Raw genomic sequence first — 14,148 nt, 5'->3', positions numbered from 1 at the left:
ATTTAATTTATTTACATTTCTGTTGAGAGCCGGTGGACGGCATTGTCTTTATTTTTCCGAGTACTCACGGTGGGCCTTCTCCAACAGCCCTATGGGTGTATCGTGGGAGGGAGTTCGCGGCTCGTACCCGGAGTATACGTGCACTGTGGTTGTAGTAGCACTAAAACCAAAGACTTAGTAATGTTGATTAGGTGTATGTGATTTAAAATGACTTGCATGGCATGTAGTGCATATGATGTGTTGTGATGTGTGGACTGTTGTGTGTGGTCCACCTCTCTACTTACTGAGCTAGTGAGCTCATTCCACGTGTATACCCTTTTTTAGATGATTTTGCAGGTCATGCATCTGAGGAGCTTGGGGTGGGTCCCGCAGTCGAGTTTCCTGAAGAGGACTGGTGGACCCCTGATGAGTTTGAGCACGGCGTAGACTGCGCGTGTGAGAGCTGTGCTGCAGGACAGCAGTTCTGAGGCCGAGCTGAGCTCCAGCCTTGAGATCGAGCCGAGCTGTGTACTCTGATGATTTTGATAAATTCATGTATATATACTTGATATTTGAACTTCATTCTTTTTGTGTATATATCATGCCTTCGGGCCCAAATGTATATAATTATGGTATTATCATTTGGGTATCGAGTATATGGGAATTATTTACAGGTAAAACTTAGTCTTCCGCTGATCTGATGAATTGATGTTAGTGTATGTATGCTGTGGTGGAATACAGTATCTGATGATCCTGGCAGGTTTGGGTTAACCGGTGTTAACTCGGTCACCGCTCCGGTTCAGGGTGAACGGGGTGTGACAGTCAGGGTCAGGGTATACCCAACCCTTGATGGCAAACCAAGGTTAGGGTCAATCAGGGTCAGGGTCATCCCTGCCTGACCTTGAAAAATCAGGGCCAATCAGGGTGGGTAAGGGTTGGGCTGAACCCTGAAGGGTAGGGCCAGGGTTGAAGTTTTGCGGCCCTGAGTTGGGGTCAAGGTAGGTTTGGGGCCAATTAAGGGGACTCAGGGTTGGGCTAAGGTTTTAAGGAACCCAGCCCAACCTAGCCCTGTTGCACCCTTAGGAATAACTAACAGGAATGAGCTACCAAAGAAAGAAAGGAAAAGACCCCCAAGGCCTAGGGATGACTCCCACGAGCCAAAGAAGAATAGGACGGATCGGCCGCTTGACACAGCTGAACCCGAACTGTATGAGCTACAACACCAACATCTCATAGAGTGAGGATGAACAAACCATGGAACTAGCTGCGACAATAGTCAAAAAATCAACTGTCGCCTATTCCTGAACATCTGAACAAGGTTGTCGGTGTGATGATCACCCCATCGATAACAATGAGACCAAGCCGAGCATAATGAATGGGCAAAGGTGAGAATCACAGTCCATAATGGGATAATCATTCCACCAAAGAAGAAATTTCAACCCGAACTGGTTGGTAAAAGAAGATCTCATCCACCATGAAAGGATGAGTCAACCCCGATGGTCGGCAAAAGAAGACCTCATTCGTGAGGAAAAAAAGGCCACCCCGAACTAGTCGGTAAAAGAAGATTTCATCCACAAGGAAAGAATGAGGTGACCCTGATGGTCGGCAAAAGACCTCATTCGCGAGGAAAGAAAGGCAGACCCGAACTGGTCAGTAAAAGGCACGCAAGCCCAAGCACGGGTTTTCGGCACCTCACAAGCCTAAGCTTCGGATTGGCACCTCAAGCCCGAGCCCCAGTTTGGCACCTCAAGACCTTACACATTAAGACATGCAAGCTCGAGCCCCCGCTTGGAACCTCAATCCTTTAGGCCTCACAAGCTTGAGCTCTAGCTTGGCACCTCACAAGCTCCAGCTCCAGCTCGGCACCTCAAGCCCTTAAACATTAAGGCATGCAAGCCCGAGCCTCGGCTAGGCACCTCAAGGCCTTACTCATTAAGGCATTTAAGCCCGAGCCCCAACTCAGCACCTCAAGTCTATAGGCATTAAGGCATGCAAGCGCGAGCCCCAGTTCGGCCCCTCAAGACCTTACACATTAAGGCATGTAAGCCTGAGCCTCGGTTCGACACCTCACAAGCTCCCCCGCCGACCTCGAGCCCTTAGGCATTAAGGCATGCAAGCCCGAGCCCCGACTCGGCACGTTAAGACCTTATGTATTAAGGCATGCAAGCCCGAGCTCTGATTCGACACCTCAAGCCCTTACACATTAAGGCATGCAAGTTCGAGCCCCGGTTCAGCACCTTACAAGCTGGAGCTTTGGCTCGTCACTTCAAGCCCTTAGGCATTAAGGCATACAAGCCCAAGCCCCGGTTCGCACCTCAAGCCCTTAGGCATTAGGGCATGCAAGCTTGAGCCCCAGCTCGACACCTCACAAGTTCGAGCCCTAGCTCGGCACCTCAAGCCCTTAGGCATTAAGGTATGCAAGTCCGAGCCCCGGCTTGCCACCTCAAGACCTTACACATTAAGGCATGTAAGCCCAAGCCCGGTTTGGCACCTTATAAGCCCGAGCTCCAGCTTGGCAACTCAAGCCCTTAGGTATTAAGGTATGCACCCCGGCTCGGCACCTCAAGGCCTTACGCATTAAGGCATGTAAGCCTAAGCCCCGGCTCGGCACCTCAAGCTCTTATGCATTAAGGCATGCAAGCATGACCTCAAGCCCTTAGGCATTAAGGCATGCAAGCCTGAGCTCTGGCTCGACACCTCAAGCCCTTAAACATTAAAGCATGCAAGCCCGAGCCCCGGCTCGGCACCTCAAGCCCTTAGGCCTTAAGGCACTCAAGCCTAAGCTCTAGCTCAGCACTTTAAGACTTTACGCACTAAGGCACGAGAGCCTAAGCCTCAACCTGACACCCTGAGGCTTTGCGTACTAAAGCCTGTAAGGGCCAACCTCAGATCGACACCAAAGGCCATCGAACCAATGATTCTTTAGTGGTCGGCACTCAAAAACCCAACTTCGAAGGTCGGTACGGAGAGATAACTATAGAAAAATAAAAAGTAACAAAGCTCTCTTCACTAAACTGCCCATAACCTGATCCGAGCACATAATCCGTACTTATGGAACTCCTACAGGTCTACCTATGGACCTTGACCTGAATGAGTGGGGGGCTTATGATGAGGGTAAAAATGCCACTCCCTCGGGTCATCCTTGGCCGAGCCGACCCCTTGGGTCATCCTTGGTAAACCCGACCCCTTGGCTCATCATTGGCAAACCTGACCCTTTGGGTTGCCTCCCTAAGGAGTCTGATCCGATCCCAACGATTGCGAGGACAATTTAGCTCACCGATCCTAGCTACCACCTCGATCTCTCCTCAGGCCGACCTACCACTTTGGTTCGGCTCATGGTCAACCTACCACTTCGGTTTGGCTTATGGTTGACATGCCACCTCGGTCGCTCCTCATGTCGACCTACCACCTCGGTCGCTCCTCAGGTCAACCTGCCACCTTGGTCTCTCCTCAGGCCGACCTACCACCTCGGTCTCTTCTCAGGCCAACTTGCCACCTCGGTCTCTCCTCATGCTGCCCTGCCACCTCGGTCTCTCCTCAAGCCGACCTACCACCTCGGTCACTCCTTAGGCCGACCTGTCACCTTGGCTTGGCACAATCAAGTAAGGCACCTAGACACGTGCACACATCCACTCCTACATTTAAGGGATGTGACCCCTGATTATAGAGGCAAGACTCAGGTCGCTTCACGTCACTAGAAGCGTCCACCCTTCTCACGATTTGCACCTCCGAGATCAAAGAAGAATATTCTCAAAACATGCCCTGAGATCAAGTATATTCCTAGAATCAGAGAGCCATTCCTCTCAATGACTCCACACCTAATAGGACTCTCCACAAACGTCTCTCCTTCTCTCTCCATCAGCAACCTATAAATACTAAGGTAAGCCTCCATCACAAAGGATCAAACACTTTTTTCACTAAAGCTCTCTTGAGCAAACTATTGTTGAAAGATCTGACTTAGGCATTGGAGAGTCCTCCGTCAGATCAACCCGGTTCTCTCTTGTCTTCTCTTTTGTGCAGATCGACTAGAGCATCAGGAGCTACAAAGAAGATCAGCTGGTCAATTTTTACCACATCAAGGTGTTTTACTCATAAGGGCTAAAATGTCATTTCATAGCATCATTTAACAGAGACTGACGACAAGGGGTCTGAGTTTAATTTGGTGAAAGAGAGGGGGTCTCCCTCTAATATTGGCATTCTCCAGGGGGTGATGCTGTAAATTACCTAAAATAAATATAATATCTTATTCTATCCAAAAATATCAAAATATCCACATAAACGGTTAAACTAAAAGTGTTGGGGGCAAAGCGGGCTTGTTGCACCATGTACTACCTGTTTATAATTGGTGCAAGTTGGGCCGGTCTTTAAATAGCTGGGCTTGATTGGTCGAATAAGTGCTGGATTGGGATCAATACCTTTACCGTATATAAATCGCAAACATCCAGAACGGTATGAATCAAGATCGGGCTGGGTTGATTATGATGTAAATCGACTTATTCCCCTATATGATTCCAATTTTTAAACTCATGTATCCCCAGGTGAGTCGCATAACCTTTTTTTTTTCTTATCTAAAAATTAATAAATCATATGGGGAGAGTTTTCTACATGGGTAATGTAAAAAGGAATCTGCATGCTACACTAAATAAAAATGGTAGCATAAATATGAAAAGAGAAATGGAGTTAGATTAGTGGGGGAGGTGGCGAGCTTGCGTAGGGCAGGGCGGGGCATAGGAAAATTCAGATGGTGCAGAGGGAGGGGATTAAGGGTAATTTAGGGATTTGAGTTATTTTATGGGGAGAAACAGAGAAGAAGTTCGGGATAGGGAAAGTTTAAGTAAATATAGGTCAACTACTGTGGGGTGATAGTAATTAATCTTAAAATAAAGGGTTATCTGGATACTAAACTGAATGGGAGGGTTTTTCAGATATTTCAGACACATATCACCCATCAGGATTTGGGGCTTCATACTGTTCCGATACTCTTCCGTTTTGAGTATTCCCGAGCGAGCGAGAGCGAGAGAGAGAGAGAGAGAGAGAGAGAGGGAGGCAGGCATGAGCACTTCATACCTAGCGAGGAGGGCTGCTCAGAAGGAGCGTGTGAGGATCCTCTACAGAAGGGCTTTGAAGGACACTCTCAACTGGGCTGTTCATCGCCATCTATTCTATCAAGATGTAAGCATATTGTCCTTTCTCCATTCTTGATCCCAAAATTGGAGTTCGCTTCCATCAATTGAATCTCATTTCGCCTTCCCCAAAATTAAATTCGTAGATTTGTTTCTTTTCGTTGATACCACCATTTTGTTCCTCCCGTTTGTGGATTCCTTCGAATCTGCTGCTATAAGTTGTGTTATTGATTTTTGACTTTATTTTCATCCTCATTTTGAGCCTCGATAGTTACGATCTATGGGCTCACTTCTTCTTTATTTCAATATAGTGAATTGATTGTATTCTTATATGTTTTCTAGACGAAAAACCTTGTTTGATGTGCAATTTTCCATTTCAGGCATGCGACATGAGGGAGAAGTTTGAGGCCAACAGACATGTGGTTCGCTTCCTCGACCCCCCAGTGATAAATAGCTATTTCTGAATTCAAATGAATTTTCTTTATACGCATGCCACTAGTTAGGTAATGAATGGTGGGGAAGTATTACTTCCACTCCTGCACAAGCTTGCATCCATATTCTTTAGGTTTCTTAAGAGCGTCTGTTGATTCGAATGTAGGCTAGTTAGAGTACAATCGCTATTGACTTGTGGGTTTTATCTTATGCTGCGATGGGGTTTTCCTATCTCAGTCCAGACTATGAGGGAATCGTTGTAGTTTTATGGTTTATAAACTACCCTTGTGTATTCAGATTCATATGCTTATGCCTCAAACTGACCCACTGAACCATTTATTGTCTCATATTTGCTTCAGGGTACCACATTATATGAAAATATGCTTAGAGGTCTCATCACAATTTTCACATATAACTGCCCCATTGCCATTTCTACAAGAGAATAATTTAACTTGAAATATTTCTGTTTCTAGAATTCCGATTTGTGAGCTTACATCTGTTTGTGAACTCCAGGAAGATCTTGATACAATTGACAGATTGATTGCTGATGCTGAAGCAACTCATAACAAGTTTAGACACCCTGATCCTTACATTGGTAAGTTACATGGTAGACTTGTTCTCTTTGGTTATCCAGTTGAGTTGTTAATTGAGATTTCTTTCCCCTATTCTTTAATACATTTTTTAAACCTCTTAGTTGCTTAGATAATTTTCTTTTCTTTCAAATGGACCTCCTTAGACATTTTCTATTGATTTGGGATATCAAGCAAATTATCAGATGTGCAGACCTGAAAACTAATTATATGTTCCACTTGGGCTATTGTTAGAAAATTCAATTGCTCCTCAAAATTTCCTGGGTTATCTGTCAGGAGATTGCTTCCTGATGCTACTACTCAGCTTAATTCAACTAAGCCTTTTCCTGACTGAATGTTTTTGGCTGCTCAGATTTTGTTTTGCTCTTCAACTCTGTTTAAAGCCATATTCATGAGGAGATTGCTTGATGGACATGATAATTCTATGAAAATAATAGAATGAACAAATATGCTCTATCTTCTGAACAAGGCTTCCCAATGGATAGGAGCTTCATCTTGATACATCAAGCGTTTTTGAATACTAAACATATTTGTAAGTTCAGTTGAGAAGCCACTGACAATAAGAAAAAAAGATGAAATAATGGAGACCATCTTAAATAATGCAATGATGTCAGTCTCATGTAGTTCTTTTCATACCACTCCGCTAAATGAAGATGTTAAATTATGCAGACATTCTTACCAGTATATCCCGCTTATAATTAAAAATAAAAGTAGTGATTGATATTCTTTCAACAGTTGCTTTTTCATGTGCCTATCAACTGAACCGGGGGATTTAAATTTGTGAACTAGGAAGTTTTGACGTGGTGGAATAAGTAAAATATTATTTAAACATGGTTCTGGTCCACAAGGTATGAAGGCAATATTGTGGCAGTATTGCTAGGCTCATTGGATTGTGGATTCCTTCACCACAGATTTGATATCACTCATGTATCATCTGAGTTAAACTGAGTTTACAAATTGATCATTTTCGATTATTGAAGAATATTCCAGATCTGTTAACAGGATCCTCATCCGTGGAGGCTTCTTCATAGCTGTATTGCTGGTGTGCTATGCATCTCTTGGAATATCTTATTCCAATGGATGCTGATCATCTAATTTTTGTGGACTCTAGCTATGCTACTCCATTCCCTTCTTTGGAAGGATTTTTGTTTGTCTAGGTATGAGTTTCAGCTATCTTGTTAGTAAAACTATGGGGGGAAAAATTTCTCATAAAATTAGATTTGAATCAGTAATTTGCTGCAATTTCTAATCTAGGTTAGGTTTTGCATACTCCTTAGATTGATTGGGAATATTTGTTTCCATCTGTTTCGTATTATATTTTATTTTTAGTTGGTTCTCAAACTTTCTCGTGTTCATTGTTCAAACTATTTGTGGAGTCATATTGCAAAACTTTAGTTCTTGTGTTTAGTACTGTGATGAAGTGTTTGCCTTTATCCCTTTCTTGTAGCTGTGCAATTGTCATTTATTTAAATTCTTAATTTCTTGGTGAGCAGTTCCATGGGCTCCTGGCGGTTCAAAGTTTACACGAAACCCAACACCGCCTTCTGGGGTAAGTTGTACATTTTATTACACATCACATGGAAAAAAGAAAAACAGGGAAAGAGTTAAGGCATGCTATCACATTTTGAGTTTGTACATTTTTTTTTTCTTTGAACTTTCTTGGACATGACATCATTCTAAAGAGTTTTTTGTGAGGGATCATATTTTGAGTCCCTATGCCACTCCATCTTACCATAATGCATGCATTCCTGAAAGTTTCCATTATGTTTGTACTTTCTGGTGTGATTAAATACAAGTGATAGTAAAATGAATATAAATCCAAACATCTGCTCTGAAGTTCTTATGCAAAATCAGTTGATCTCAAGGTTCTGTTTCGTCACAAAATTTAGGAGTACACATTGATATTACTGATTTCATTTGCTAGAAGTTCTGTCAAAGACATCAATTTTAATTCTGTTGGATTTCTGTTTCTTTTAAATAATTTTCTTACCTGTTTCCTACAATGTTATTGTCTTTGGCTGTAAGGCAACTTGATCTGCATCTTGTGAATAATGTTGCATTTTCACTTAATAATGTGACTGTTAGCTAGCGAAAAATTGATGTTATGATTCTACTACTATTGAATGAGATTCTGGTTTTAAACCAAGTATTAGTTGTTCCCTTAATGCTTTTGAATCAATTTTGAGTTTTCTTTTTTTATGCAGATTGAGATAATTTATGACTATGGGCATGAAGATAATGTCGGAAACCAAGCATCCTTTTCTGCGCCACACTAATTAAACAATGAAGTCTTCAATCCATTTAGGTGATTCAGTCACCTGTGCCTGTATTTCTTTTGAGAACATGACATGTTGAAATAAACTCTGCAAAACCAACTTATTCTCAGGGCTTTTAAAAAAATCCTTGCATGTGAGATACATTCTCTATTCCTTGTGATACACTTGTTCATTGGTGTTTTTAGGTATTTAAAATTATCCAACATCGATTCAAGTCCTTGTTTACTGGTACTTCCTAATAATTGGCCCTTTTTTAGAGAGAGAGAGAGAGAGAGTGATCACGATGGTTCTATCTCCTGGTTGATGTATTTAATACAGTTTAAACTTTTCAAGTCTTGCATCTCAAATCATTGTTAATTTGTGGATATGCTATTACTGATGCAATAATCTTGGTCATTGATCAGCATTAGATGGAACAGCCTGATATGTATAATGATTTTATTAGTGTCCACTGAATTGAATTTTCTTCTTATCTTCTATGCTGGCTCCTGGCACCTCTTGTGTTCTTCTGGTGGATCCATTGGAGTTGTCACTCAGTGAGATTATAAAAGCTTCGACTGCCAGGGTGAAGACTTGGTGTATGAAAGCAGTCAATTTGTGCAAAAAATGTCTTAAAAGGTTAATATCAACCCGAATCCACCCCTCCCAGGACCCTAGGAACTAGGGACTTGCACCAGGTTATAGCGTTGTTAGTGTGGTGTAGGGGTAGCAAACCCTAAACAGGACCAGTCAAATCGGCTGAACAAACCCAATCCAAACCGTTTCCCAAACAAGCTGGGTCAGTCTGGGGTATCATGAAGTGTACATTATAACCACCCCAGGGATGCAAATGTGCTAGTCCGAATTGGTGAATTCAAAGATTTTTTAACCATATTGAGCTTGAGACTGGCCGGCATGCCTTAATTTGGTTTAAAGTTGAGCCTGAAATTCAGCCAAACACCACACAATGAGTCTGAGTTTATGTACATGCGTTCACATTTAAGGGTTTTCCGTTTTCTTTCACTGCACCCACCTAATTGCCATTCCTGCTTTCTAGGTATTAGGGAATTGTTTGCATGATTGGACTTTGTTTAATTATGATCCTCCCATAGATTATAGTACAATTTGCCCAATAAGGATGTAATGCATGCTGCTCTCTCACAAGAATTTTAGCATTCTGTGTTGGATGGAAAAATGGAGAATGAGGATCTTTTGAGGTCACAATTCAATTCAGTAACAGTGAAACCAACCATTGGATTGAAAGCTTTACCTTGGATTGACCAAAATTTAAGTTTTAGGTTCCTTCTATTTTAGGACTTTTATCCTTGTATTTTCAATGGTTGAAATGAAGTTTTATTAAAAAAAGGTGTTTGGGGGGTGGGGGGTGGGGGTTGGGGGGTTTGAGAGCGACCCCTGAGTCTAGAGTCTAGACATAGGGATGCGTGCCCTCAGGAAGGGCACGGTGGTCATTGTATGCCCCATGTGTTTGTGATGCAATGGCACTCTCAGATAGAAAATTATCTCAAAAAAAAGGGTTAATCTTGATGTAACGACGGTTGCTTATAAGGAATCGTCTATTTTTATTGAAACAAGGAGTTATCACCAAAAGACAAAATAACAATATAAAAATGTAAAATGTTATTATAAGATTGATTTGAGACTCACGGAAGCTTGACATCTCAATTCCCCAAAAACTCCGTTTTTTATGCTTTTTATTGTATTATCCAAAAAGAAAAAAGTTTGTTTAAAAGGCAAAATTGTTATGCTCATTTGTCAGTGACAAGTGCATGTAACCAGTGGTTACACTGAAGCATGAAACCCAACCACCTTCCCCTTGAGATGTCAGTTGATATCCATGCCTCACATCTTCATACGGATATTATGTGGATACCATTGTCTAAAAAGTTTGAACATGGGGGCGTAACTGAGGTTTTTTTTTTTTAATATAATTTATTTATTATCGTAGTGTAAAAAAATTTATGTATATTTTATCCATAGTAAGTTCGGGGATGGCAATAATACAAGAACGAATATGTACGGCAATCAAATAGACCATATGGTAATAATACGTTTCAAAAAATCTAGTGTAGGGGTGTCAATCGGTCGGTCCGGGTCGGTTTCGGTTTGGGTTGAGTTAGTTTCGGTGTGGGAAAGCTGAAACCGAAACCGAACCAATAAGGAAATTCCGGTTTCGATTTGGTTTCGGTTTCGGTACGGTTTGGTTTCGGTTTCTTAAATCAATTTGTAACCGGGTTGGTTTTGGTTTTTGGTCCAGTTTGGATTCGAATTTCCATACAAATGTATACAAAACTATGCAGATTTTGATTTTTTTAATGAATTTTGGAGTGTTTCGGTTTCTTACTGGTTTGGTTTCAGTTTCGATTTGGGTTTTGAGCCGGTTTTGGTTTGGTTTTGGGTTCATCCGGTTTTCGGTGCGGTTCGGTTTGGTTTTGGGGTTGCAATACTCCAAACCGAACCGAACCAATAAGGCTTCGGTTTCGGTTCGATCCGCGTTGTTATCGGTTTGATCCGGCTGGTTTTACCGGTTCGATTTAGGAATTGACACCCCTAATCTAGTGCAATAAAACATGTATGACAATGATACGGTACACGTTTAATACGTGTTTAATACGATTGCTCTGTAAAAATATGATAGCACAAATCTGTGACTAAAAATGATTGTTTGAAACTAAATTTTAATCTACTATGCTTTTATAGACACTAAAATCCAATCTGATTTTCCATTCTTTTGAATTTTCACATTTAATATTAATTACATTTGACCCCTAAAAAGGGTATAGTAGAAAGAACTAAGAGGAGAATCAAACATCATCTCGTCTCGTAACTTTTACATGTTCTCTTCTTATTCTTGGTACAAAAACAAGGTTCAAGAAGATGAAGAATACGTGTTTGCAATCGTTCATCCCAAAGATGCGCTTGGATTTTCTTGAAATTTCCATGGGGGTTCAATCTAAGACTAGTCACATATCAATTTTAAGGCTCAAGAACCTCCTCCCTTCAACTCATTTGATTTCTCAGATGTAGTATTGCAAGAACAGAAAGAGGAGTCTAATTCTTCATAATGTCCGACTGTAACTATGTTTGTAAATAATTGTCGGTCCAATTCAAATAGCGATTGTATGCTAAATTTCGTAGAGAGGTTTTCATTTCAACCCCTTTTGGAGAATCCAGTCCTTGGCCATCTTTGTCCATGTGAGTCATCTCTTTTGAATCTTTCTTGCTTCTCCTTAAAAATTATTTGCATGTGCAATCACCCTTGATTGAATTTTCAATTACCAATGGGAAGAGAAACGGATAAGAGGAAGGGTTGATTGGGTTTTCAACAATCGATGGGAAGAGAAATGGATAAGAGAATGAGAGCAAGGGGTATTGATGTCTTACCTATTGCCTTCGACTGCTGGTCGCCGAGATCGGAGATGGAGGAGAAGGGGTCACTGGGGCAAGGGATCCTCCTTTTTTCCGGTTTACTTAGATGAGGGAAGAAGAAGGGTTATAGTTTTAATCGATTAGGGTTCCTGATAGAAGACAAGGGTCGGGAATCAGGATTTGGCCCATTTGGGTTAATCTTATTTGCTTTTTTTTTTAACCCAAAAGTTTTATTGAGTATGTGACATATTATACGAGTATTATTCATGTATAATACGGTTATCTTTAAAATCCACGTATTAAACGATTTTTTTGGATTGATACGCCAAGTTACGAACTTTTGAATTAAACATTTGGATGCGCGTATTATACACATATTTTACTACCTATGATTTTATCCTCTTTATTTAAAAAAAAAAAAAATCCAAACCATTTTTTCCGTAACATGATGGTTTTTGGTAGAAATCTTCATATAACAAACGAGCAGAGAAAATACCATCCCATGAAAGTTACCAAACCGCCTTTAATGACAACATGAAGGGTATCTATAAAAACAAAATGATTTGTGTTGTCATGTATACGTCAGATGGGCACTGGGAGCACTTGAGAGGATCTTATTACAACAAGATAATACCAATCAGGAATTAAAAAATAAGAATGGATGACTAAATCAGTCTTTGTTGATTCGATTATGGTTTAGATCATGTTGAAATTAATTTAAAAAACTCTAGAATCGATCATTTAATTTAAAACCCATCGCATTTTAGGGAAATATTGGTGTAAATATTATGATAATGGTAGAAATTGGTATCGGTCCTAACCATAGATTTAGCATAGTTAGTCAAATACGAGTATTATATGCATGTAATACGCGCATCCGTACGTTTAATTCAAAAGTTCGTAATTTGGAGTATCAATAAAAACAAACCGTTAAATACACATATTTTAAAGATAACCATATTATACATGAATAATACTCATATAATATGTCACATACTCAATAAAACTTTTGGGTTCAAAAAATAAAATAAAAATGAGATTAACCCCAATGGGCCAAATCTCGAATCCCGACCATTGTCTTCTATCAGGAACCCTAATCGATCGAAACTATAACCCTTATTCTTCCCTCATCTAAGTAAACCAAAAAAAATGAGGAGCCGTTGCCCCAGTAGCCCCTTCTCCTCCATCTCTGATCTCGGCGACCAGCGATCGAAGGTGATAGGTAAGACATCAGTACCCCCTGCTATCAATCTCTTATCTGTTTATCTTCCCATCGATTGTTGAAAACCCAATCAACCCTTCATCTTATCCGTTTATCTTCCCATTGGTAGATGAAAATCTAATCAAGGGTGATTGCATATGCAAATAATTTTTAACGAGAAGCAAGAAAGATTCAAATGAGATGACACACATGGACAAAGATGGCCAAGGGCGAGATTCTCCAAAAGGGGTTGAAATGAAAACCTCTCTAGAAAATTTAGCATACAATCGCTATTTGAATTGGACCGATAAATATTTACAAACATAGTTGCAGTCGGACATTGTGAAGAATTAGATTCCTCCATCTGTTCTTACAATACTGCATTTGAGAAATCAAAGTAGTTGAAGGGAGGAGGTTCTTGAGCCTTAAAATTGATCTGTGACCAATCTTAGATTGAAACCCCATGGAAATTTCAAGAAAATCCAAGCGCATCTCTGGGATGAACGATTGCAAACACTTATTCTCCATCTTCTTGAACTTTGTTTTCGTACCAAGAAGAAGAAGAGGACATGTAAAAGTTACGAGACGAGATGAGGTTTGATTCTCCTCTTAGTTCTTTCTACCATACTCTTTTTAAGGCTTAAATGTAATTAATATTAAATGTGAAAATTCAAAAGAATTGGAAATGATTTCAAATTAGAAAATCAAATTGGATTTTAGTGTCCATAAAAACATGGTAGAATAGAATTTAGTTTCAAACAATCATTTTTAGTGTCGGATTTTTGCTTCCGTATTTTTACAGAGCAATTGTATTAAACAGGTATTAAACATGTACCATATCATTGTCGTACGTGTTTTATTGCACTGGATTTTTTGAAACGTATTATTACTGTATGGTCTATTAATTGCCGTAGGTATCTGTTCCTGTATTATTGCCATCCCCAAACTTATTAACTATGGGAGTTAGGGGACAGTATTGGTATTAACATCAATATTAATATCTACCGATAATGATTTGGGTTGGCACATATTGGTCGATTTTGCCCTTGTTTTTTTTTTTTAAGTACTAATTTTTTCTTTACCATTTTACCCATAAAACGATGCAGATGATAGATCTAGATTGATCAAGGATTGAGGATTAGTCTTAGCCGATATCAATTCGATATGGCCGATCCAAGACC

At 40.4% G+C, this 14,148-nt stretch overlaps 1 protein-coding gene across 1 annotated transcript; it reads left to right on the top strand.

Moving 5' to 3' along the window:
• The first annotated feature begins 4,936 nt into the window (after positions 1-4,936).
• On the top strand, positions 4,937-8,560 carry LOC122078526 (NADH dehydrogenase [ubiquinone] 1 beta subcomplex subunit 9-like). Its single transcript, XM_042644539.1, has 5 exons — positions 4,937-5,151; positions 5,483-5,524; positions 6,048-6,129; positions 7,618-7,673; positions 8,329-8,560. The coding sequence occupies exons 1-5, from the start codon at positions 5,032-5,034 to the stop codon at positions 8,398-8,400; spliced, it is 372 nt and encodes a 123-aa protein (XP_042500473.1). The 5' UTR covers positions 4,937-5,031; the 3' UTR covers positions 8,401-8,560.
• Positions 8,561-14,148: the final 5,588 nt, after the last annotated feature.

The sequence above is a fragment of the Macadamia integrifolia genome, chromosome 5 (genome assembly GCF_013358625.1).
Source record: "Macadamia integrifolia cultivar HAES 741 chromosome 5, SCU_Mint_v3, whole genome shotgun sequence".
Taxonomy (NCBI): domain Eukaryota; kingdom Viridiplantae; phylum Streptophyta; class Magnoliopsida; order Proteales; family Proteaceae; genus Macadamia; species Macadamia integrifolia.
The sequence above is the reverse complement of the archived record's forward strand: the minus strand, read 5'-3'. Positions and strand labels throughout refer to the sequence as shown.